This window comes from Gymnodraco acuticeps, unplaced genomic scaffold (genome assembly GCF_902827175.1).
Source record: "Gymnodraco acuticeps unplaced genomic scaffold, fGymAcu1.1, whole genome shotgun sequence".
NCBI classification, from domain to species: domain Eukaryota; kingdom Metazoa; phylum Chordata; class Actinopteri; order Perciformes; family Bathydraconidae; genus Gymnodraco; species Gymnodraco acuticeps.
In genome coordinates, this window is record NW_022991584.1 from 895835 (window position 1) to 923118 (window position 27284).

General features: G+C 39.7%; 1 protein-coding gene across 3 annotated transcripts in view; it reads left to right on the forward strand.

Moving 5' to 3' along the window:
- Window positions 1-20829: 20829 nt before the first annotated feature.
- LOC117533826 (potassium channel subfamily K member 2-like) overlaps window positions 20830-27284 on the forward strand; it is a 39115-nt gene continuing 32660 nt past the window's right edge. For all 3 annotated transcript variants that reach the window (XM_034197788.1, XM_034197789.1, XM_034197790.1), the window contains exons 1-2: window positions 20830-21354; window positions 22543-22856. In XM_034197788.1, coding sequence (XP_034053679.1) covers window position 21354; window positions 22543-22856 — 315 coding nt within the window. In that variant the 5' untranslated portion in view covers window positions 20830-21353. The remainder of the gene's footprint in view (window positions 21355-22542; window positions 22857-27284) is intronic.

Genomic DNA, 27284 nt, shown 5'->3' on the forward strand with positions numbered 1-27284 from the left:
AGGTAGACGGGTGATGAAGGTGACATTGCGTTTGCTTGATTGTTAGATGGCTACATTGTTCTGTGTGGGTTTCATAATGTAGAAGGAAAAGTTTTGCACAAAGTAATGTTGTGCACGGAACTAAAGTGTTTTTTCCAAAGTCTGAAGATTAACCCTGAATATCAGCATTTTAATTAAAGATATGTCTGTGCGCTTCATAGGTATAAGGCATTAAAATATACATGACATTTACGGTCTTAATTGCTCATGTCAAACCATTTGCAGAGTTTCACTCAAAAACAAAAGTGATTGTATTAGAAGACCTGTGTTCATTTTCTGAACCTTTGCTCTGTGCTCGTGATTGAATGATCCAAGAGGTAAGGACATTTGTCTCCAATTTGGGATTATGCAGAAAGACAATTCAGGAAAACCAAGTTTGAAATCAACGGTGCACAGGTTTATTTTATTTCACCTCTTTTCTCTAAAGTGAGAAATGGAGCTCACTAAAACAAACTATAAATTAATCAGGTATGTGTGCACATCATTTCAAAAACACAAGTTAACAGACAACCACGTTTTTCCAAAAAAAAACAAAGTTCATTCGATGTAATCGTGCTCTCTCAGGTGTGGTGCCATTTGGACAGGAGCAGAGAGTTGTGCAGCAATCCTGTTCCTTAGGGGGTGTCCAGGTCTTTCCTGTCCACATGCTGCGGCAGGGGGAGGACTCTGGTCCCCATCTTCAGGGGGGAAGGCTTCAGCATCCTCAAGGACATCGTTCATGTCTATGCACAGATTGTGCAGAAATGCACAACATGCAATGATGTCAGGGGCAAAGCTTGGACTGACCTCCAGCCACACACACACACACACACACACACACACACACACACACACACACACACACACACACACACACACACACACACACACACAGCTCTGTAAACAATTCTGAGACCAAGTCAAATTAACCTTTCCTTTTTTATTCTATAAACTACTGACAACATTTCTCTGTGTTGGAATTCTACATACACTATACAGATATACACGTATAGCTTATAAGGAAAGAATAAATGAATGTATATCACAATATATCTAAATATCTATTTGTATTAAACATACAAAGTTCATAGGCTACTATATAAGAAATAAAGTGAAGATAATTGTTGTATTAGCAATATTGAAATGTTTACCTGCCACTGGCACATTGCTAAAATGCGCCTCAACCTTCTGCGCCTTCTGTTGGATCTTGCCATTGCACCCGCTAACAGGCGACGGATAGCAACGCAGGTCAATGCAGCCGACAGATGGAGATGTGAGTTGGACACCATGACGTCCGTTTCCGTTTCCTGCGGAGAGAGGGGAGGCCGTCCCAAAGCTTGCCGCTGTATTTATACCCTTAACCCTTAATGGAGGGAACTTCATTCAGCTGTGAGTGTGCCTACAGACGGAGTTCACTCCGTCACGGAGGGGGAGGGTCGAGGGAGTGGTTTGGGATTGGGCCTAAGTATCTGGGACACATCATCACAGATGAAATGGCTGATGATGATGACCAGTGGCGTTTTTATATGTACAAAAGTGGTGGGGCACTAAAAAACGTAGATGTCTATAAGCTTCTGCAGTGAGGTTCATGGCTGGTGAGGCACTTGCACTGACTCTTCAGCAGGGTCGGCTCTAGAACAAATCGAATGGGGGGGCACACACTGCCGTCAACAACCAACACACAAACACCAACGTAACTTCTAAAAACATGCTGTAAAGTCTATTGTCTTTCGCACACATTGCAGGGGTGTAGTGCTATTGTATAGCGCACCTATGACTTGTGCAGACATGCACGGTTGTGGCACGACCACCAAAACAGAAACATATGGACATAGGCCACCATATAAAAAGTGTGCAAATGTATTTAGTATCCTATCCATGTGAACATGTTTTAGATGGGGGTGGACCTAACCTCCTCTAGGAGGGTCTGGGGGCATGCTCCCCCGGGAACATTATTTTTTTTAAATATTGAAGTTAAATGCATCAATGTGCACTTTGAGAGCAAAATGAAGAGATCTATGGTTAGCCTACATCTCTCAGCATCCATATGAAACACAACTGCAAACAGATTTACTTTTTCTTTATGGATATTGTACTAATCACTCCCCTTTTAAACTGTATTTTTGTGTTACTGTCCTATAGTATTTCATACCGGTTTTTCATTTATTCTCTTATTCTTTAATAACTATAATGATCATATAAAGGTATTCCCCGCAAATACTTGTTTACATAAATGGTGACCAAACAGTTTGAGACCCACTGAGATAAGTTAACCTACACTAAAGTTAACTATCTAAACACTGAGAGAGTCCTTACCTCACTGAGCTGACGTTATAAGAGCCTCTCAGTCTGACAGGAGAGGACTCTCCTCCACCTTGGTGTAGAAACAGCCCTTTATATCCGTTAGCATAGTTAGCTAACCAGATGCTAACAACAACATTTCACGTTAACGCTCGAGCACTCACAAAATGCGCTCTTGCCACACACACACAGAGCCGAGCTTGAATGAAACACAGAGACCCAGAAGTAGGCTACTTGTACTGTACTGTATATCATATTATTTTCGATGGCTTTACTGTATAATCAGTGTAACAGATGAACAGATCGCCACTGGGCTTTCATCTAAACACACAGCCACGTAATGATAACAAAACAAAGGTCGGGGGTCATTGGTCAAGCAACACACCAATCAGAGAGCAGCAGTGAGCACACCTCAGGCTGTGTTTTATATTTGTATTATTTATTTCTAATGTATTTCACACAAAAAAACTTTAGTGGAAACGTTTTCACTTATATGATTTAAAAAAATAAAAAAACGGCAAAGTGGCAAGGCTTGCCCACCCTGCGTTGGGGGGGGCACAGTGACTCATTTGGGGGGGCATGGGCCGCGAATGACCCCCCATGACGCCGACCCTGCTCTTCAGGTTTACAAATATTATATTTTGACCTAAATCAAAATATAATATTATTTTCAAAAGCTTTTTTTGTCTGATGCTTCAATACATTTTAAACAGACAGTTCAACAGAAGGATACCCAAAAAATGTAATTTATCATTTAAATATTGAATTGTTCTCTCTTAGTAAGATCCCATTTTCAATAAAATGGTGGTCTTACATTGACTTGAAGCTGAAGTCCATTTGCCTATCCTTCTGGACAAAAATCTCTATTACTTTTTTGTAAAAGTCCTCCTTATGTTCTTGTAGTTTCAAAAGTCTATCATAAATCTAATCTAATCAATAGATTTATGATTCGAAAATTATAAAAGTAGGGTAGACATGTGGATATTATCCAGCTGAACAAAACGTGCATTTATCTAACAGGTTTGTTTCCCACATATCTTATTTGGAGCTATTTTCTAAAATCCTATGGAGAAATCTCATTGCTTTTTTGTGGAGGGAAGCCATGCGCAGCTTACTTCCGGGTTTTAGGACGCGTCACTGCAGCTCTCTCGTCTCCTCTTCACACACCACACTTTTCGCGGCACACGTATTTACAGCCAATCAGCTCTGAATGATGTGAGATGACGTATGGTGGGGATGGCAGCACTATGCCCCTATGGTCATTATTTTTTTGCCACACACATTAAATAGGAAAATACTCTGAGCATGCGCAGTGTAGTTTTTACAGTCACCATTGACTTAGACAGTAAGAGGGAGGGGCAGGATCGGGTTTTGTCCCACATGGCTCTAAACAGCTCAATAGGCACACACTGTAGACACTAATTAGAAGAACACAGACTAAAACAGCAATGTACAGACGAATCAGATGATTAAACATGATCTTAAAATATATTTAATATATATTTTTTGCATTTTTTTGTAATAATTATTTTTAATACTTTCTGCTGACACTAGGTGGGGCTGTGCCTGCCCCTAATGACCAGTCGCCACTGATGATGACATATATAGACAGCGGCGTGTCTTATATATACAAGCCTTTTTGGCTAGAAAATTCTCTTGGTGTTCAGATAAGGTTAAGGCAGTGGTTCTCAAAGTGGGGGGCGCGCCCCCCCAGGGGGGCGCAGAGGCATGACAGGGGGGGCGCGAGAGACCAGGAGGAAAAATGGTTATTAAAAAAAAAAAAAAGATTATAAAAAAAAAAAAAAAAAATCATATTTTGAAAAATTATTGATTCGAAAATAATATGATACAGTACTATTACGTCTGGGTCTCTGTGTTTCATTAAAGCTCGGCTCTGTGTGTGTGTGTGTGTGTGTGTGTGTGTGTGTGTGTGTGTGTGTGTGTGTGTGTGTGTGTGTGTGTTTGTGTGTGTGTGTGTGTGTGTGTGTGTGTGTGTGTGTGTGTGTGTGTGTGTGTGTGTGTGTGTGTGTGTGTGTGTGTGTGTGTGTGTGTGTGGAACGAGCCATTTTGTGTGCGTGCGTGAGCGAGAGAGAGAGATAGCGCACCGGTACCGGAGATCGTTGATGTTAGCTTCTGGTGCTAGCGAGCTACGCTAACGGATATAAGGAGTTTTTTTAACAACAAAGTGGAGGAGAGTCCTCTCCTGTCAGACTGAGAGTCTCAGTGAGCTAAAGGACTCTCAGTGTTATCTCAGTGGGTCTCAAACGTTTTGGTCATCATTAATGTAAACAATTATTTCCGAGGCACACGTTTATATGATCATTATAGTTATAAAAAAATAAGAGAATACATGAAAAACAGCTATGAAATACTATATGACAGTAAAACAAGAATAAAGTTTAAAAGAGTGATTTATAAAATATCCATAAAGAAATAGTAAATCTGTTTACAATTCTGTTTCAAATGGGTGTTGAGAGATGTATCCATAGATCTCTTCATTTTGCTCTCAAAGTGCACCAGATTGATGCTTTCAACTTCAATATTTAAAAATCTTCCTGGGGGAGCATGCCCCCGGACTCCCCTATGTGAGGTCACACACCACCTATAAAAATAGCACTTTACCCCTGCTTACACCTATATGCCGAGACTTGATATCGAGCCTTCATTGTAACAGTCGCGGGTACATAGTGTATGTGCGTGGGGAGTGTTGCAGTAGAAAATTCCACTGTAGCGACCGGTACATTAATGGGAAACCCTAAATGTTTGAGCACCCTGTATGAAACGTCAAGCTACCCCACAGCACCCCCAAAATAAATCTCTGGCGCCGCCATTGAGCCTGACTATTTGTGTTGGGGGGGCCCGACTTTTTTTTTTCTCCAAAGGGGGGGCCTGACCGAAAAAGTTTGAGAACCACTGGGTTAAGGTGAACCTCTTTAGAGCTTATTGCACTCCTCTCTATACTGCCCCCTTGTGGGTCAAGTATAAGAAGGCGAGCCTCCGGAAGCTCCAGGTTGCATATAATGACTGTTTGCGTATACTGCTTAGAAAACCAAGGTGGTGCAGTGCAAGTGAAATGTTCTGTAATGCACGAGTCAACACGTTCCATGCTCTTTTGAGAAATCTGATGTACAAATTCATCTGTCGATTGAATGTTTCTCATAACTCTGTCATTATGCTGCTTTCAAATCCGTGTCTCAGTGCTGTACGATACCAGTCACCTCTATGGAAACATTGGTATAACTGCCTTTTTAAATGTATATTTGAGTGTTGTATGTCTTGTAGTAATGGACCAAGTTAGGACATTAATGGACCAAGTTAGGACATTAATTCTGTCCAACTAAATTGCTCTCAAATGCTACTGTTTATATGAACTCGGAGCCCTGTCCATGGAACAAGGTCATCTGCTCAGTCTCTAAACCCTGTTTATACTTTTTCCATATTTTATTCAGCAATTTGATCTCGCTGTCTGTTTGCCTGAGTGCTAGACTGAAAAAAAAGGAACCTTATTCAGGAACATGCCATTATTGTTTCAAATGGAAGCATTTAAAGCTGAGTGAGCTACGGAGGTATTTTAAGATTGTGTGGGTGCAGGAAGACAAACAGACAAGTGAGGTGATAAGTTCATTGAGGCACCTTTTCCTAAGCACAGTCATTCTCTCTGCTTCTAATGAGAAACAAAAAGAAAATCAGATGCTTAACCTATTGTTATGAACTCAGAAACTCAGGATATAGGACCCAATTGCACGACCCGGGAGACAGAGGTAAAGTATTGGTAAGATACTTTATTTTTCCAAAAAAGCAAGATGAACAAAAAATGGTCACTATCGAATCTCAGGTTGAGATGACAAAAGATTAGAACAAAATGAAATCGCTCACGTAGTGAGGAACACAATTTTTCAAGAGCACAAAGAGAACATAGACCTGACTATGGCAAGAGACAAGACGAACTGACACTGAACACTGGGAGACTGGGGAATTTAAACACACGACAACAAGACACAGGTGAAAACGATCAGGGGCGGGGCTGGTGCTGATGAGCACAGGAGACACACAAGGGGTGGATCAGGAAGCCTGGAATGAGAGATGAATAGTGAGTGACAAAACAAACATAAAACAACATGAAAATGAACTGTTATGGAAATCTTAGACCTAGTCAATACTGTGGAGATATACAATTAGAATGATCAATCAATAAACTGGTGAAACAAACAGAGTTGTCTTTCTGGTTCTTTATTCGAGGCGCCTCGAAGGCACAGGTCTCACAGAGTATAGGATAGTCTGCAGGAGTGTGCGCAATAGTCACAGAATAGCAAAGCTTATATACAAGATAGGGCGGGCAGACAGAGTTTTGTGTAGCTATGCGGAACGCCTCAGAAATCTGCTTTCACACGGATGTCTCATATTGTTATTAGACACATGTGTCCTTGAGCTGTAGAATGTATAACGGTTATCAGAATATGGAAGTTCAAAAATGGTGTGAAGAGGAGTAGTTTCAACATAGTCTGCCAAATCAGCTCTGTGGCCTTGAAGCGCTTGAGAATAATAACCCTCATTAGAGTATGCAGAGAAAACAGCAAATATGAAGAAATGGTACAGTAGTGTTAGACAATGCTTTTTAGAAGCATTTGGTTTGACCATATAAGGTAACATAAGAAATTGCCACTACAGAACCTCTCTAGCATTTCTGTCGGTGCACAACACATGAAAGCTTTAGCGCAAGTTCAATAAGGAAGACCTAACACGAGTCACTTACACGTCACTCTATGGCTCCCTTCCCCCCTCATTAAATATGAGGGCGTCACCCCTCAGCAGCCAATAGCTGCACCTGCTAAATGCCTTAAATGCCTGCTCTTCCTCCCTGTCAGTTGTCATTTGCAGATGACCGCAACCCGCCTCCACCCCTCTCGCCTCCAGTCTCCTCCAGGACAAAGCTAAACCTTCCTTCTTCAGACCGGTCTTACCTACTCAGCACCACCACCAGTGTCTAGACCCCGGGGATTTCATCGGAGCGGTGCTTTCCCTCCTGAATGATTATCCTGCAAACCGGGGCCTAATCGCCAAACACCATTACATTCTCCTGTTGTATTATCATGGCAATCATTTCATTCATATGACGTGTAAACAATAAATATGTAATTCTTACATCACGTCTCTCCGGTTTGAACTATAGAAGGTGACAAATTCAAGGAGGAAACATGATCATCAGGTGTCTGGCCATTCTCCTATTACATAATTCCCCTCAACAGTGATTACTGTATAGCACATGATGAGCCTCATTTCCCCCTTTAAATCAGTAAGTGACCGACTGTGCCCTGTATGAAAGCTCCTGCATTCATTATGCTTCTCAACTGATTTATGCAGCCCCCAAATCATTCATTTCTACATTGTGCAAACACAACTCTATGGGTCTTTTATTAAAGGAGAGTACAGTCACGTATAATATTCCTAGATTACCTTAAGTAATAGCTAACCATAATAAGTCTTGTTTAATTTAACATTAGCCAAATTAACCACTTGGTAACACAACTTAATGAAAGCTTTAGCGCAAGTTCAATAAGGAAGACCTAACACGAGTCACTTACACGTCACTCTATGGCTCCCTTCCCCCCTCATTACATACGAGGGCGTCACCCCTCAGCAGCCAATCGCTGCACATGCTAAATTCCTTAAATGCCTGCTCTTCCTCCCTGTCAGTTGTCATTGCAGATGATCACACGCAACCCGCCTCCACCCCTCTCGCCTCCCGTCTCCTTCAGGACAAAGCTAAACCTTCCTCCTTCAGACCGGTCTCACCTACTCATCACCACCACCAGTGTCTAGACCCCGGGGATTTCATCGGAGCGGTTCTTTCCCTCCTGAATGATTATCCTGCAAACCGGGGCCTAATCGCCAAACATCATTACATTCTCATGTTGTATTATCATGGCAATCATTTCATTCATATGACGTGTAAACAATAAATATGTCATTCTTACATCACGTCTCTCCGGTTTGAAATAACAGACTTAACCCAATCTGTCTCAGTTTCAGAATATTTCATTTGTACAGAAATAAATCATAATTTCACAGTAACTGCAGCTTTCACAGACAGATCCACAGACAAACCCATAATCAAAACTATAAATACAGCAAGAGGAAAAGTTAGACCACTCGGTGATCTGGCTCTTAATGGATCAATTTGTGTTGCCGACTGGGCAGCACATTCAAAAGCCTAATATCCATTTCAGAAAGAGAAGGGACATCTTGGGAACTGCTCAAGTCACACAGTAGAACAGAGTGGCACACCTTTTGGAGTTACAGATTTAATATGCAACCAGGGCACACAGTAGACATCTGTAGCTTTACCAAATGCCTTTGAAAATACAACATTCTGCTAAATTACATGTACAAAAGAAACTTAGATTTTTCTTCAAACAACATAGGCTACACATGTAAGGAATGGCACATTACTGAATCAGGGAAGACTAATCTCTATAAACAAATGATGCTTTAATATGCAGAATCTGTTAGCAACGTGACAAGATTTTGGTTTAGAAAATGTTCTGGCCCTATCACGTTTGAGTGAGCTTTGGATTGATGCAATCCATTTTCAAAGCAATTCGTTTAGGAAATCTATTGGTCCATATTATTGCTAGCTACACCAGAACCCCCAAAATATGGACACAAGATATGGGAAACTGTAGAACAAACTGCTCGAGCTAGCTAGCAATTTGTAAGCTAGCTAGCAACATTAGCTAGTTTTACAGTGCATGGCTATAACATTAGCTAGCTATATGTGATATGAGTGAAATGTTTGATGAGAGAAACAATTTACATGATATACTTGCAGGTCTGATGTGTGAGTTTTATTTATCAAAAGTGGTAATTCATCAAAGTATTTATGAACATAACATGTTTAGCATAAATTACCCATAAAATCTACAGTCAGAATAGGATTGAATCAAATGTCACTGAGTGGATGTTATGAGGATTCACATCCTTTGAGTTGTCGGTCTGTTTCAGAGTTTGTGTTCATTTCCCTTTCTCCAAATGTTACGAGAATAGGAGTCTCCCTCTGTGCCGCCGCTTACAGGCATGAGACAAAGATAATGAAAATTACATTCTTGAATTAAATCAAGGGTTATATTTCAGACGGATGAGAAGGGTAATTTAATTCCCCCAAACTCAGGGGTCATTTGTGGTAACAAATACAGGAGCCTCCAGTCTCTCATCTCTCTGCAGACTAAAATCTTTTGTTATGTGTTTGTCAGCATTATAGATGACTGCGTAACATATAAAAGAATTACAAGCGTACTCAATCAGATTTTAATGAAGGATATCACTTTAATACCAATAACTCTGTTGTTACTGTCAGTGTGACAGATTATTATCTTCTACAATGCAGCTATTGCGAGAACAGTGTAAAGGATTATGTAACACACAAAGTGCATATTTTAGTGCTGCCTCAGCATGTTTCATATGAAGTGTGCATTCATGAGTACTACGATATGTGTTGTGATCAAACATTACTGCAAAATGTTCAGATTACTTTAATTAAAATCCAAACGTGTGATCCCTCTTATTGGAGATGTTTTTCTTTTGACAAAACAGCATGACTTCTAATTGGCTGCTGCTCACCAGTGTACTCTGACCAAAGCACGTCTGTTTTTGGTGGCACATCAGTGGCTGACACATTGCTGCTTTAAACGAGTAGGAGGTAGAATTTCTCTTTCACTGATGACATTTTCCAGTTTTCTTCATGGTTCACAAAACATCCTGATAAAGATGCTGAATGCATACATCAATTTGACGATTTTTTCTTTGGACACACCAGTGAATCCAGATGGTAATGCATCTTGCTCATCACAACAAATACACATTAATATTAAGGCTTAAAAGATGAGGAAGTTATAGTGGAACATGTAGTGTGTAGAAAGAGAGCAAAGCAATATGGTAACCTTTGTGTACAAGAACACACTCTCTCATCATTCAATTAATAGATGCCAATATATTGCTCCATCCAATTCCATCCAATGAAAAAAACGCCCTTCACCTGCTCAAAAAGAAACTCACTCATTCTAATTTATTGAAAACAAAAATTAAATGTATTGTTTTTTTACACAGGTGAACAGTAAGCTTATATCTTAATATCAAGTTGTTATCCTTTAAAAGTCCATCTGAAACAGCTAAGAAAAAGAGCTCAAATGCAAAAGCCTCACAATGGAGATGGGCTGGTAAACACACTGCCACTGGAAATGGGAAGCATTTGAAGCGATTGAGTATGTGGTGAGGAAGGTACGGTGACGGGAACGACGGAAAAGGAGTTACTGCAGGTCAGGAGAGAGAGGCTGGATCTGCAATGATGGGGGAGTTTTTTTAAGTCTAAAACTATAATTAACACACTATCGATTGAATACTAAGAGCTGGCTGGAGTTGTGAAACCATCATGGTCAATATATCTTTGAATGTTTTTTAAAGAGTAAAAAATATAAAGATATCTTTTGGGAAATAACAGACTTCTTTTTGTTCCAGCCGATTCAAACAGTGAAGCTCAACAGTGTATTTTTTAACGTCAATGGAAATCTCTGGCTCAGAGGAGTAAACAATATCCGACTGTGACTACTCAATAGTATCAATTTATTTTAGTTTTTTGTTGTGGACAGTAAAAAAAATAAAGAATAACCACAGTGTAGTCTCTTCAAAAAAGATGCACAAGAGATTAAAATCCCTAGCATCTATATGTAAAATGTATATATAGTGAGAAAAAGAAACTTGAAGATGATGACAAGTGTAAACATGAATTAACATATTAGTCTCAGAGAGCCAGGAGCCTTGTTGTTCCGCTGAAATATTGCGCCTTGTTGTTTTTCACTCTCACATAATGCCTTGTCTCAGCTAATGAAGCTTGAGATACCTGCAGTGTCTGGGGAAGAAACATTTGCAATTACAATCCAAACCATGGTTGGTCTTGGAAATTAACTTAGGCAATTGGCGAGACAGCCACAGCTGCAGTGCTGTAAATGACATCCGAGTCACACTGCGAGAAACAGTTGTGTACCTCTCCTCATCACTCAACATTTGAAGAAGCACTTGTTACGAAGTGTGTCTGAGTCCATAAACTGTGAAGTGACACTGAGATAGAAAAGACTAAAGACGGGAGAACAGGAGCGGGACACCTCAATGAGGCATTTTAAAAACATTGTACTAGACTTGTATTTCTACTATAAGCAGCTACTAGAGCCACTGGCATCCAGACAAAAAGTGTTTTTTTTGTCTGTCTTTTTTGTTTAGACTAATATAATGTGTTGCCTGTTGAAGGTAAACAGAAGGCTATGGATTAACACCGAGTTAGCCCATACCCGTTTCCTGCCAGTTTAATTTCCACACAGATGGTACCTGCTTTCTGAGCGAGATAGCAAAAAGGGCACAATAAAATGAGACAACATGTCACGCAAACACTGCTCAGCCGTCTCCCCATTCCTATTCATTGTGTCTGTGAGCAAAAGGGTAAGCTATATCTGCTGTGACGTACATGGCAGGGAGCACTGCAATCTCACACCCACACTATTCATCTAACTGGTGTGTAGCACAAGGAGAGTTTGAGGAGAGTTTATAAGCAACGATAAAAAAGATGGCTGGTCGATTCTACAGCACAATATGAGAATGTGAAACACTTTCAACTCATTGTACAATACATATAGATCATGTCTCTCATCATGTCTACATGTTAATATTGGATGGTGCCTTCCAAGTATGTGCCATCGTTAGCCTACAGATAATGAGCCGTTGGGCTGCTGTGCATTGCATCCAAAAAGAAACGAGTAACAAAATCACTGTGAGGTTGAGCTTTCCTATCAAATCCCACATAATAATGTCTTTGGGCAAGACCTTGTTATGCAAGTTGCAAAACCCCAAGCACACAGGCTGCAGCATCTTACGCTCAAAGGATCCAGTATCTTCAATGGACTTCTGCTATTTGTCTCCACAGCTTCATTCTGTTTGAAAGAAACAAATCTAAAGAAACCACAGAAGAACATTTCTGCGGTTTGCTGATGTTGTTGTTGTAGTTAGGGAATGTGTCCGCAGGGAAGGACATGGTTGGAGGTAAATATAAGAGTGCAATTTACTTATGGATTCTCTAGTTCAGCTCTCAGACGTTTATCGATTCGTCTGTCATTTTCTCTGAGCGCTGTTTGTCATTTGCCTGCGAAGACAGAGGCAATTGATAAGGCGCTGAGCTAAAAGCAAAGTGAAGATTCCCTTGTGGAAGTGTGTCTGTGTGTGTGTGTGTGTGTGTGTGTGTGTGTGTGTGTGTGTGTGTGTGTGTGTGTGTGTGTGTGTGTGTGTGTGTGTGTGTGTGTGTGTGTGTGTGTGTGTGTGTGTGTGTGTGTGTGTGTGTGTGTGTGGTGTGTGTGTGTGTGTGTGTGTGTGTGTGTGTGCTACGGACATCAAGGGAGTAGCAACAGGACCTAAAAAAAGTATTAAACCCATCAGTTTTCAGTTGCAAAGACACCTTATTAATTAAGCATTCAATCTACTGAGGCACTTTGAATTCAAACCATGAAAGAAAGATGTCATTCTGTCAGTGTTATGAAAAGTGCCCATCATTTTACCACACACAGTGCTATTATTTGAAAAGCGGGTATGTATGTGCGTGCGTCGGTGCGTGTGTGTGAATTGCACTCTGAAATCCTCCTTGTCAAACAAACCACCCCAAAGGAAATGTTTCTTATTTTCTTGGTGACAGGATGCAGTGCTGATCTTATATTAATCTTGGATCCTGCAGACGAAAGAAATAAAAGGCTGGAAGGAGCAGATTGGTTATCTTTGTTGCAAAGGAAGAACCAATACTGTCTATTATCATCCTGAAAAGCATCGAGCTTCAACAACAAATGAAAGAAATATGGTTGAAAAGTGAAGGCTATGACCCTATGTGTGACATATGTTGCATAACTCTTGTCAACTCATTCCAAGCAGTATTCTCACAGCAACAAACACTGCTGCTTCATCAGCTGATGGAGATTCATACATACCACTTGCGCCTCATTAAAGCTCATTGTTTTGTTATTATAATACATTCCCTCGAAGAGGACTTAATTTATCATACCAAAGCCTCTGTCACGTAGATCCCCCCACGTTTCCCCCGCTTTGCCTGTTTTCAACTGCCTAGAGAATTTACTACACTTGTCGTGTTTGTCACAACTTGTGGCTTACAGGCTTTATCAAAATGAGAAAAGCCATAAAAACACGTCATATCAATGAAAAAAAAGAACACTCCCAAAGTCATTTCAAGTGACCTTTTTCAAAAATGAGGATGATTTACAGACAAGCTGTACAGACACACTCGGTTAAAATCAGCTGTTTATGGCCCTTATGTGGTTTGTGATTAAATGAAAGCATCTGATCTGCTACTCTTCAGAGGCCTTGTGAGACAACATTAACGTTTTATAATCTTATTTTTGATGAATTACACTCTCATGGCCACTTACAACTGCATTCTGCACTCACAGCCCAGCGGATATCTCCTCGTACCAGCTTTCAGCCTTTTGTTCAAGTGTGTGTGAGAATATGTGTGTGTCAGCTCACTCAGCAATACCCTTGTCAGCCCTCACATCAATCTTAATTAACCCCCCGTTGCGTAAGTGTACCAGTGGGATAGGTGACACTGACATCTCTGTGGGCGGTGAAGAACACGGGGACATTGACATCTGGGGTAACAAACAAAAGATCTGAGTGTCATAGTCTGTGCAGTTTTTTTTAAATCTCTGGCCCCAGGTAGCCTTTTAAGCTTAAGACCAGAAAAATGTTCACATTTTCTCATTCCCTTCAAAGTCCACACAGCATGTCTAAGCCCATTGATGATGTTGCAATCAGTGTCCAACTGTGACATTCTCTGCCTGAAGTTTATTCAGTCTCTTCACCGACACTGTAAGTATTACTGTGTCAGAAAAATATGAAAATCTCTATTTTCCCATGTGTTATTTCTGTTATTCTCATTTCAGGTTCTCACTTTATAAGCATAATAGACACTTTCAATGTTTAGCACTGTAGAGTGTTTTCATACTGTAGTATTCCACACTTAGGAGTCACAATTTGGAGACCTGCAGACTACCATTAACTCTCCATAGATTCATTAATCTTGTCACCAATCTACATTATAAACCAAGCACTCTAACAGAATATGATTAGCCTGAAACCACATAATAATGAACCAAATTACAGTATATATTTGAGTGGGTGTCTTTTGACACATACTGTATATAATCTGTAAGAAAATGTCTGTCCTGCCCATACCATTTGAATGTTCTTTGTCATGTGTCTTGTGATGAACATGAAGGCTTCAATCTGAAATTCATTGGCCTCACAATAAATGTGTCCTTTGTGCTGCAAGTGTTGCTGTTTTGGGTTTTCACCTCTCCAGACTATTTGCATCAGTTATGCAAGAGACCTGTGTGTGGGATTCTGAAAAGAGAAGAACAAAACTTCGTATTTCATGACCCTTCAAGTGCTCTCCTCAAGCAGAAACCCAGGTGTAATACAGGGATGCTCTTTGTTGAAGGCTGACTTCTGATTTTTATTTAGCTACAAATCAATTTACACTGACATTGATTTAACAAAGAAGGACTATTGGATCTATATCCTGTCCGTCTGTCTGCAAATTAAGTCAAAGAGAAGAGAAGCATATAGCAAATCATTGGATCCTTACTAAATAGAGTAATGTGTGTACAGTATGAGAGGGGATAAAGCAGTCATTTGTAATTATCAAGAGAAATCCCCTTGACCTCATACATTTTTCTAAAATTGTCGATCATGTGCAAAGTTGCCTTCCACTGCCTGATGAATACCTGAGCAGCAAACACTTCTGTGTCACCTCCCCTGCTTTTTAGGCTTGTATAATTCAAAGCACTGCAGGCACCTGAGTTTATATTCTCTGAATGGATTGAATGGAAATGCATGTATGTGCGTTTGCTTGTTTTATGTCTAAACACACATCGCACAAGTTCCTTTCGCTCACGTGTTTACTATGATTGATTTCCACAGGGCTCGGTCGAATAAGCAGGAGATGAAAGACGTGTCCGCTGTGAAAGCAAAATTATTCTTTTTTAGAACTAAAGAGCCAGTGAGTGGATGCAATGCAGTGTTAAGCACAGCTTAATGAGAGAGAAGCTTCTGACCAGCCTAAATTACAGAGACTGTTTCCACATGAGTGCTAACTATAGATAACTATATTATCTGTTCAAACCCACGACCCCTAAGCACTGTGGGTTATTTTGTCTCTTTAGAAACTTTTAAAAACATTTTCCCAGGAGATTAACTTTACTTTTCATATCTTGCCTCACAAAGAGGAGAGTGTATACATGTGTAGAGACTGTCATATCCAGTGTGTCAATTTGATTATGTAGACACTACATCTAAAAGCAATCTTATTATATCCAGTAAATGCTTCCTGCTGCTGTAAATACTGCTGATAATCCTCTGCAGGATGAGAAAACTACAACCTCAGAGGAAATGGTTCAGGTGTAATCAGCAGGATTTTGAGAAGCAATTTGTTTGTGATACCTTGAAGTCTTTACAATGCAAGATTGCAGGCAAAAGTATAAAATATGAATGTCGTATCGACGTTAAACTCTTTCCACTCTCAGCATTACTGTCTGCTGATGTTGCCGATCATGTTTGGAGCTTCTTCTTTTCTGCAGTTATTGTTGTCAGATTTGAACTATGGAGCACCTTGGTATTCTGTATGGCTCTGCATTAATAAAGGAACAAACTGATACAATTATTTTTTGCATTGTTGTATATTCTAACTTTGAAAACAAAATAACAAGCACGGCATTCTATATACTGCAAGACATTTGAATTGGAGAGTCTTTGGAAATAATGTATTCTTAAATTGTTAAATCTTCGAATTTAAATTCTAATTAACATAAAGTGTTTGTAAGAAAGCACTTTGTGAGCACCTTTTGGTCCCATGGGAACTGTAAAATGTTTCACTACAACAGTGTGTGCATTTTTCTGTGACATTAGGATAGATTGCTATGGTAATAGAGGCCATTAGCACAACAATGTCACCGATAATAAGATTACTGTCATGTTACAAAAGCCATGTGTTCCTGCGGCAGGTGACGTCCTGTTCGAGAGACACAGTCGGCAAATTAGTACAAGAGATGCCGAGGCGTGAGTTTATAGCTCATGAGGAGACTAATAACGAGATGGAAAAATACACAAATGGGTTCGTTAAACCAGAAACACTACATTAAACTCTACCTGAGCATGTAACTGCTTCACATAAAGTTGAAGACACATCCAAATGGATAAAAATGAAAGTTTAGTCTGACTCAGGCTCATTACTTCAGAGTCACATTGAGCCATTTATTCTTGCACATCTACCTTTTATAGATAAGACGCTTTCAAAGTCAATGGAAACTCAGGTAATTTAACTTATAACTGTATTCAAATGCTTCATTGTGTGTGGCTTCACTGCACAGTTTGATAACAGATAGCAAACAAACATGAGCGAGCAGGCAATTTAGAGATACGCCTCACGTCTCATTATATGAGGCGTGTATGGCTTGGCTGTAATGGCTTCTTTAATACAAGTAGAGGCTTTTAGATTGATTTTGTTCCTCTTTTGACCTGATAAGAAACACAATCATGCTGTCAGACTGCAAATTACACCAACGCTAGGAAATAATTAAAAGCAAGAAGAAACATAAAAGGCTGAGACAGAATGGTTATGAATTTCCAGCATCTTTATCATGAGGTCAAGATAGTTTCACTCAATATTCAGAGGCTAAGAGTGGGAAAATCAGATATGAGTGTTTCAAAGTTGTATATGTATGTATAAATGTAAATGTATGTAGGAATTGCATAATGATTTAAAGGACAATCATTGATCAAGTAAGGGGTGGGAATTAATAAGCATTTGCTTCCTCCTACTCCCTTTCGGACACATATGATTTATTATTATTATTAATATGAAGACTTTTTGTTGTTTTTTTGTTGAATATACAGTACAAATATTACCATGAATGTGGATAAATACTGTATGATAACAATACGGTATTCTGTTTTTCACATTTGTTATTTGTTATTTTTTAATCTGTTCGAAATAAAGACTGAAAGAAGAAGAAAGAAGAAAGAAGCAGACAAAAGACAGCCCTAAAGCAAAGCAGCTAGATGTCTACAGCTAGAAGTGTTGTTGTTCTGCTGGTAAAACATATCAGCATTATCATTGAAAGACATTTTTAGGTATGTTCTGGCGCAGAGAATGTTTTAAATGAAATGCATGTTTCCACTTTGCCTGAGTGCTCATAAATCTTCTCTGGCTGACCTGACCTCTGAGCTCTCCTGAAGACATACATCAAAAAGAGAATCTAACCAATCACGGGGATTAATAGTAGCATATATGCAGTGGTGAAAAGTACATTTACACAAGTATCGTACTCAATTATAAAGATTGACCTACTTGTACTGTGCCTGAATGTTTCCATTTTATGATAATGTGTACTTCTGCTACATCTCTGAGGCAAATACAGTTGCATGTGAACCCTTTGGAATGACCTGGATTTCTGCACAAGTTGGTCATAAAATGAGTTCTGATCTTCATCTAAGTCACAACAATAGACAAACACAGTCTGCTTAAACTAATACCACACAAACAATTATATGTTTTCATGTTTTCACCATGTCAACATTCACAGTGCAGGGTGGAACAAGTATGTGAACCCCTAGGCTAAAGACTTCTTCAAGAGCTAATTGGAGTCAGGAGTCAGCCAACCTGGAGTCCAATCAATGAGACGAGATTGGAGGTGTTGGTTAAAGCTGCCCTATACAAAATACACACCAGTTTTGAATTTTCTATTCTTAAGAAGCATTGCCAGATGTGAACCATGCCTCGCACAAAAGAGCTCTCAGAAGACCTACGATTAAGAATTGTTGACTTGCATAAAGCTGGAAAGGGTTACAAAGGTATCTCTAAAAGCCTTGATGTTCATCAGTCCACGGTAAAACAAATTGTCTATAAATGGAGAAAGTTCAGCACTGTTGCTACTCTCCCTAGGAGTGGCTGTCCTGTAAAGATGACTGCAAGAGCACAGCGCAGAATGCTCAATGAGGTGAAGAAGAATCCTAGAGTGTCAGCTCGAGACTTAAAGAGATCTCTGGCACATGCTAACATCTCTGTTGACAAATCTACGATACGTAAAACACTGAACAAGAATGGAGTTCATGGGAGGACACCACGGAGGAAGCCACTGCTGTCCAGAAAAAACATTGCTGCACGTTTGAAGTTTGCAAAAGAGCACCTGGATGTTCCACAGCACTACTGGCAAAATATTCTGTGGACAGATTAAACCAAAGTTGAGTTGTTTGGAAGGAACACACAACGCTATGTGTGGAGAATCCAAAGGGTTCACATACTTTTTCTTGCAACTGTATTAAACACTTTTCTCAACATTGATTAAAAAACGTAGATTCAAATCAAAGATGCATCAAATAAATACGAAAATCAGACTTCTGGACGTATTACTGTTGGCAGAGAGAGAAAGGAAAACAAGGGGAGACTGAGGGATTTGCAAATGGTGAACAGAGAGAAAAGGATACGAAGAAAATAGACCCATTTAATGCACAAGCGAGTGAGTACATACAGATATTCTACATAGAGCGCAGTGAGGATAATCTATAATATTATTTATGGAGGGAGGGGTTACAAACCACCCTTTAGATAAAGTATAAAGGCTGTTAAGACTAACCCCATCATTTTACATATCTGTTCTGTCAGATTTGTGTTCGTACCTTAAGTGTTGCTACCAGTGGTGGATCCACTCTTCTCTCACTCTCAGTCTGTAGTGAGAGAAGAGGCACCATAACTGCACACATAACAAACTGCCCTGTAAAGGTGATGCACAGCTGGTCATTAATGCACAGTAAACAGGGTGGGTTTACTGCAGTGTGGTTCCCTTTGTTATATCCTGCCTATTAAATGCTGCTGTTACAATTATAGCAGGAACGTAACCATAGCAACATAAGAAAAACCGGCAGATCTTCAAAAGTCTTCGGTTACTCGGAGGACAGTTAATATTGGACAAATTATCACTTGACTTCCTGAGTACACATTGACATGACTGGGTGTCACAGAGGAAATTCAACAGCGTTATATTTCATAATTTCACTTTGTATTAATAATGTGGCTCTATAAAAAGAATATGAGAACAAGAAGTACTAATTTAACATTGTTTTATAAATACTGCATCAAAAAGCCCCAGACGTTATTATATTTTAAGGAGCAGTATAATCGCTAGAATAATGGAGGGCACATTCATCGAATAGGCGGCAGCATCTAAGACGTGAAAGGATAAATGTATCTGCTATGTTTTATAGGGCAGATTGGATGCTTGACACTGAATCATTTGAAGTCAGAAAGAGACGAGCAGAAAAGGAAAGGAATGAAAGAAATAGAACAAAGTAAAAAAACATTTTGATTTATAATGGAACAAGCAGTTTGTTGAAATGCGGACACAATCTCCTGAAAGCCCTTCAGAAGGTGAAGCACAAGCACGTTGAATTGTTTTATGCTTTTATTGCTGCACACTGCACCTATACAATTTATTACTTATATCTATTGCAGAAGAGGCATTCTTTCCTCAGCAAACTCAGCAGCTGGAAAACTGAAATGTCAGCAGAATTGGGGATTTTTCTATCAATTATCTTGTGTGTGTGTGGTGTGTGTGTGTGTGTGTGTGTGTGTGTGGGTGTGTGTGTGTGTGTGTGTGTGTGTGTGTGTGTGTGTGTGTGTGTGTGTGTGTGTGTGTCTGTCAGAGCATCAAACAGCACAGTTGGGCATGTCTCTCAATTCAATTAGCAGCAGTAGCTCATGCAAATCAATATTGGTGGACACATCTGCGCAAACAAAGCTACTCTTGCACACTTCCTCGTCAGAAGAGAAAAACAAGCTGCAACTGACAATTCAATTACTCAAAAACATGTGCCCGCCTTGGTTTAGTGTCTCCGAGGATTGGTCTAACCTTCGTGCCATAAAGAAATATAAACCAAATCAGTGACATAAAACTCACTTCGCTCACTAACATTTGCCAATCAAAGCCCCTGCAACTGGAGGTCTCCTTGCAGTAGCTGCATGGCTGTTGTCTAAGTTTGCTGGGATGTCACGAGTTTAACTCACCGTCAAAGCAAGAAAAATGCTTCTTATTTCCTCTCTTAAACTGGAGGAAAATGGCCTTGGAAAAGAGAGTGCACCATAAATGGATGCTTAGGTAACCTGCAAGTAATCATCTCCAAGTGATGACATGCAAATAGCAAATTGAACAATTTGGCTTTTTTATGCATAATGCAAGGAGAAAGCACTCTTTTTGTTTGCAGCATCTGCCAGTGTGCTCTTGAGCCAGGCACTTTAAACCTAAATGGCTGCTCAGAGGCCACCAGGGGATAACAGTGGGCGGGCAGCTTCCATGATGGAACAAGAGTGGTCTTCCATGCACAATATATGTGAGACCAATCTATGCTGAGCTACAGCCCGGTCTTACACAATCTCAACTGTGAGCATCTTCAGTTTGTGCTCATGCATTGTTGGCTGAGATTCTGCAGCATGGGAAGCCTGTGAAGTGTTGGCCAGCACGCAGCTTCTCTCTCTGTTTTACAGTAGGAGCTGTCACACCGAGTGGGAGTGCAGCGTTTCCAATGTGTCACTCGGGTGAATAGCTTCCTAACCGGTACAATCCAAACCTCTGCGTCCTCACAGGGCAGCGATGTCTCCAAACACCCGCATGGATTTCATGGAAGTGATTTGTTCCCCTTGTTCCTTTTACGCACCGTCCTAAACGCGTCTTTTGGTGAAAACGAAATGCCCTGGATGTATTTTCTCCGGAGATTGTAAAGTGAAGGGAAGAGCAGCTCGCTGGAGAAGCCATGTGGAGAGCGGCCACGTCCCTCGGTGGGAGCACCGGAGGCAAAAAGCCCCACTAACAGATCATTATTTACCCTTTCTTTGGGGGAAAAAAGATCCGTCGATGAGGAAACAAAGAGGGTAGAGATGGTAGAGAAGTAAGTACGTAAAAACTAGTTGAAATTCAGCATTTGAAATATGAAAATGTTATAAATATGTTTTCATTACTGCCCCTTCATAGATTGAGGATAAAGAATGTGTCTGCGTTGTTTTATAGTGAGTTGCTTGTGGAATTTAGTGATTGTGGCAATCTTTTAGCTTCACAATTTAATATGTGATGTTGTCTCTGCATGTGACATTTGCATTGTAGCTTTTATAATAATAACCTAGTATATTTCTGCATCTTAAGACCCATTTCAACGATATAAATAATTAAGATAATGCATATAGTAAAAACAAACACAAAAACAATGAATATCGTTATGGGTTTATTTTACATTATATATTTCAGCTGTTGAAGAAGTAATCCTCTCCATACATTGCGTACAGTGAAATACTGGCTATTAGGAACTCATGGGGTGGTTATGTAATTGCATCTACTTCTGCAAGCTGTTGGGGGAAATGGGATTTTGACAAAGCGAGTTACATTTTTAATGAGCTTTGCACTCATTTGTATTGTGGGACACAAAAGCACAAAAAAAAGGTCACGATTCCTGTAGGGAGAAAGTATGGCTGAAGGGATTGATATAGTAAGTGATATTATAAAGATCATTGTGCTCAGTGGTTGAATCAGTATTAAGAGATGTTGTAGGCTTGAAGTTTACTATGACAGAAGTGAGTATATTTCACTATCCATTAATTATAACTGTCATCCCTTCCTAAAGTTTGCTGATCAATTAATTGATAAATAAAAGATATGTCAGCAGAAATTATTTAAACACTGTTGTTCCAGCTTCTTCTATATAATGCAAAGCTGCTTTCAAAACTTCACTCTATGCTCTTGAAAATGGCACTGGTTAATTTTCACTGTTTTATGACATTTATTGTGGTAAATGTTGAATTGATTTATCAAGAAATTAACCGCCAAAATGAAATGAAAATATGTGATGCACCCCTGCTCTAACATTGTATAAAACACATGAAAGAACTCCATGTTTTAGCATAAATAGATAAATAGATAGAGTAGGTGGAGGATGGAGGGATGGATAGATGGATAGATGGATAGACGGGTAGATAGACTTAATCCCTTAGGGAAGATGTTCTGCTGTTAAGGCAGTGCAGTTGGTACTAAGATGAGTATGCAACATAAATAAATGGATCCACATTAATACATTCCTTCCTCACAGTGGCCACACCTGACCTTCTTGACCCGAAGTCTGCCGCCCATAACTGCAAGCCTCGTCTGTCCTTCTCCATCCAACCGGTAGTGCTTTACACCCCAGAGGATGAGTGTGAAACCCGGACTACAGTCATGAGGTGGAAAACGGTGTCAGCCATCTTCTTCATGGTGGTGCTTTACCTCATCATTGGAGCAACGGTATTCAGAGCCCTGGAGCAGCCTCACGAGAGCTCCCAGAAGCTGGCCATTCTCGCGGAAAAACTCAACTTCCTGGCCATGCACGCATGCGTAAACTCTTCCGAGCTGGAGGATTTAGTCAAGGTAAGCGAAAACATCAACATCATATTCATAATGTCAACCTTTTCTCTTCTGCAGGACCTGGTGATGATGAGTGTTACCACACTCCACACTGTGACTACAGATTTGTCTCTTTCATTTCATTTTTAACACATTCTGAGGTTACTAGGTTTCAGCTCGACAGTATGTTTGTTTGAGGATTATAGTGAGTGGCAGACACAAAGATTACGAGTAAACACAACGAGAGCTCTTAACCTCAGGATACTTGAGTGACAGTTGACTGACAGAAGTACTGTTTGTGTATTTATTCTGTGGCCACTGCAGGCTGTATTATATCAACATATTTCCATGTCTCCCATTCAATTATTTGACAGTGAGTTGTGAGACATTTCTCTTCACATTTAAAGTAATAATATAGCAAGATTCTTATTTAGAAAAATCTCTTTTTGTCGATTTCTAAATTAGGTAATACAATGTTTATTGAGTGTATTGCCTACTGATTTCACTTGCAGTATTACAAACCAAGTGTCTGTAGAATAACGAATCTCTTAATGCTACGAACCACTAAAGCCTTTGTTGCATAAACTTGGTAGAAACAATCAAAGAGTAGTTTTAAACACTGCATAGAACAACCAAATGGCCCATCGTATTGGGGCGGTTACATGCAAACGGCTGATGCAGATGCACACAGATGGTTCACTCACTGATGATAACTAACAGGTTCAGTCGTTCTTTTCATCCTGCTGCTGAGCCGACCAATAACAGCATGTTATCCTGTTAAATCCATGTTAAATGGATTTAACAGGACCTTAGGGTTTGTAAGACACATTGTATTTAGAAATCCCGAAACACAGTCTATCTACAACTGTGAGACTAAGATGTCTTTGACAACATTCCTGCAAAAAAATCCCAAATTCGCTGAGTTGGTAACTGAGATCCAAAAGCAAAGAGAAGAAACAAAGATGTTTCATCATCATACATTGGATTTAACAGACTAATTATGCCGGTGTGCTGATAGAGGCATCAGATCACAAAACTCTCCTGTGTTGTACTTAAGGGCACAAACAACATATATATATATATATATATCATATTTTTCCTCAGCAGACCTTCACTTATCTCTCTTACATATTTCCCTCCACAAATATTATATAAAATACTATAGGGTACTAGATGAAATATTATATAAACAATCAAAAGAAACCTGTAGCGCTACTTGGATGTTGTTGAATTGTTATACTGACTGTATGTATGTAGCAAAAGAGTTGTATTAAAGAAAGAAAGTAAAAGATAACTAAATAGCAGATTACTATTTGTAGGCAACTAATAGCATTGAAAGACAATAAAGTAATTAATTCATTAATTTTTCAATTAGAGAAAAGGTCATATACAAATGCATTATAAATATCACTATTGCGTAAGCACTCTTCTTATAAAGGCATGCATTAACCGACAGTATGACCCCTGCTTTATGGATCGGTGGATCTAGCCATCAACCAGATTTGTCAGGGTGATGATAAGACTTCCCTCTTGGGGAATCTCGCTGGTATATTTATTGTACTTGTAGAACCAATTTTCTCCTCTGATGTACCAGAGCTGAAAGGTCTTTACGTCCCGGGGGAAACCGATGTGTCCATCGCTTATAATTTTGACCTCTTCTATAGCTGAATACTTCCCACCAAAAATGCCTCCTAATATCAAAACGTCCTCTAATCTCATAAGGGATATATATGAAACACAAAAAAAGGTTATTTTTCAGTATGTTAACACTTATTATATACAATATATTGAATTCCCTGTAATGTATATGGTTTAAAGGAGCAGTCAAACATAATTGAAAATGTATATTTTTTATAAAACTCTTTCTTAAAATGTTCTAATAGTATATACAGATAGAAATAGTGTGTATCTGTATCATAAGAATGCCTCGTACTTCTCATAATAACGAGAAAACCTTTATATGAACTGTTATGAGTTTATGAGTATGAGCATTGCAATTTAACAGAGCAAACATGTCCCTGAAACATTTCCTATAGGACTAAAAACACAATTAAAAAAATGTATAAGTGAGTGAGTCTATACGTCGGATTTTTCTCAAAATTGATTCAAGTTGAAAAAGCCCTCACTGTAACGAGTAGACAATTCTGTTTAAACAAGGACATGTGCCTTTTGGTAAGTATAAGAAAAGTTTCCGGGTATACAAAGATACTGCAAGAATACATTTGTTTTTATATGAATGACATACTTGAGAGCAGTTCAAATATAGTTCATGCAAATTTACCGTATCCAGAATAAAATGTTCTGTTACTAAATTATGTATTGTTTTTTACATGTTCTGGCTTGCCATGATAAATATGTTGATCAAATAGTTATGAATTTCATTTTTCAGTGATGTCTGAATTGGCTATAAATCAAGTAGATTCATTGTGATCTCTAATGTCAAGAAGAAGTGTTGGCATTCAGTGACATTTACAGTTTAGGTGTAGATAGGGTTGCCAACCGTCCCGTATTAGCCGGGACGTCCCGTATTTTAGCCAAAAGGGGCGTGTCCCGTACGGGACATTGTTTGTCCCGGATTCCCGGTAAAGGGAAAAATAAAAAATATGTTTCTGTTTGCGCGCAATGCAGTGTGTCTGGCTGCGTGCCTGTGTGTTTGTGTGCTGTATAAGAAGGGCGCTAGGACCGCTCAGTTGACAGGGCAGGCACAATGCTCGCACGTGTGTGTGTGCGTGCGTGCGTGTGTGCGTGCGTGTGTGTGTGTGTGTGTGTGTGTGTGTGTGTGTGTGTGTGTGTGTGTGTGTGTGTGTGTGTGTGTGTGTGTGTGTGTGTGTGTGTGTGTGTGTGTGTGTGTGTGTGTGTGTGTGTGTGTGTGTGTGTGTGTGTGTGTGTGTGTGTGTGTGAGAGATTTTCGCGGGCGCGGCATCATTGTTTGTGTGTGGCATAGCCTGTTCAGTTGTGCGGGAAAATGAGCGCTGCCGGTGGAGGTGATAATGAAAGAGGAGAAGATAGAGAGGATGTGGTTCTGGGCCCTGGCCCTTCTAAAAAGAAAAGACTTGTGTCTTACAACACACAGTGGGAAGAAAAATACAGTTGGGTAAAGCCATAGACTGTGGGTAAAGACCGTGAGTGGAGATCTGTCTCGGGTCTTCTGCACCTTGTGTCGGAGGGAGTTTTCAATAGGTCACGGTGGAGAAAACGACCTGAAACAGCATGCTGGCACAGAACTGCACAAGCGAGCAACAATGGTTGGTTGAAGGATAACATTAAGTCTAATAATGATGTACCGTGCATGTTCACATGTATACTTTGCATTACTTAATACCATTTTTCAAATATTTTATTTTTTAACATTTTGGACAAAATAGCCAATTGTACATCGAGGTGCCCACCTATCCGATTTGAACATGCTGATGTACAATGTGATGTAGTAGCCTAATGCAGGTGTAAGACCATTGTGTTTGTATTGTGTTATAAGTATGCATAGTTTTCATTTTGAGGGTTTTGGGGGGTTTGACCCCCAAAAACATTTTCGAACCCTAGGGGCTGGCTCCCCCAAAATAATTAAATAACATAACCCTAACCTAACCCTAAAACCGAAATAAAGTAACAAAAAAAAGTAACTAAATCCGCCAGAAACCCGAAAATCTTCGCGCGCGGGCGCGCGTGCAGGCGGGGGACACATACATGTGTCCCGTTTTTCCATTTCTGGAAGTTGGCAACCCTAGGTGTAGACCATATCAAAACTTACCCAAGCTGACAGGATTTATTATTGAATGATGTTCACCACCTACTGTATGTAAATTAGATGTTTTAGATTAAGAGTTGCTAGTACCAGATGGCAGTTATGTGGCTCTAATATGCTGAGTCGTTTTACGAAGGCGATGTTGATGATTTCTGTCCTGAGATCATAATTTGTCAGAATGACCATTAGGCTGATTTTGTGTCAGGATTGGGCTTAATGACTGTTGCCCTGGAAGAGGAGGGATAATTGTTACTATTTGGAAAACATTTGTCTTGGCAGAGATCATTTAGGTTGGAGACAGTAGAAATAATTAAAGCAGCAAACAGTAGCAGCAGTTGATAGTTTAATTAAGGAAGTAAAGTGTTCTTTGTTTACTACACAACCTTTTGGCCATAGTATTGTAACTTCGGCCCTATTGAAATATCGTAATACCTATTGGATAGATTGGCATGGGAAAAGTCTCTATTTGATCTCTTTTATAGTCCTTAATTGACTTGTACAGGCAGCATCTAGGGAAAAATATCAACCTCTACTTCTTGTTTAATGCTAATGAGCAAATGCTAATATGCTAATATGTTAAACAAAGACGCTGACCATGTTGAGCACAAGCATGTTAGCATGCTAGCATTTAGCTCAAAAGCACTGCTGTGCTAAGGTACACAGGTGGCTATGGCTGGCTAGAGATGGGAAAAAGATATGAACAACAAACT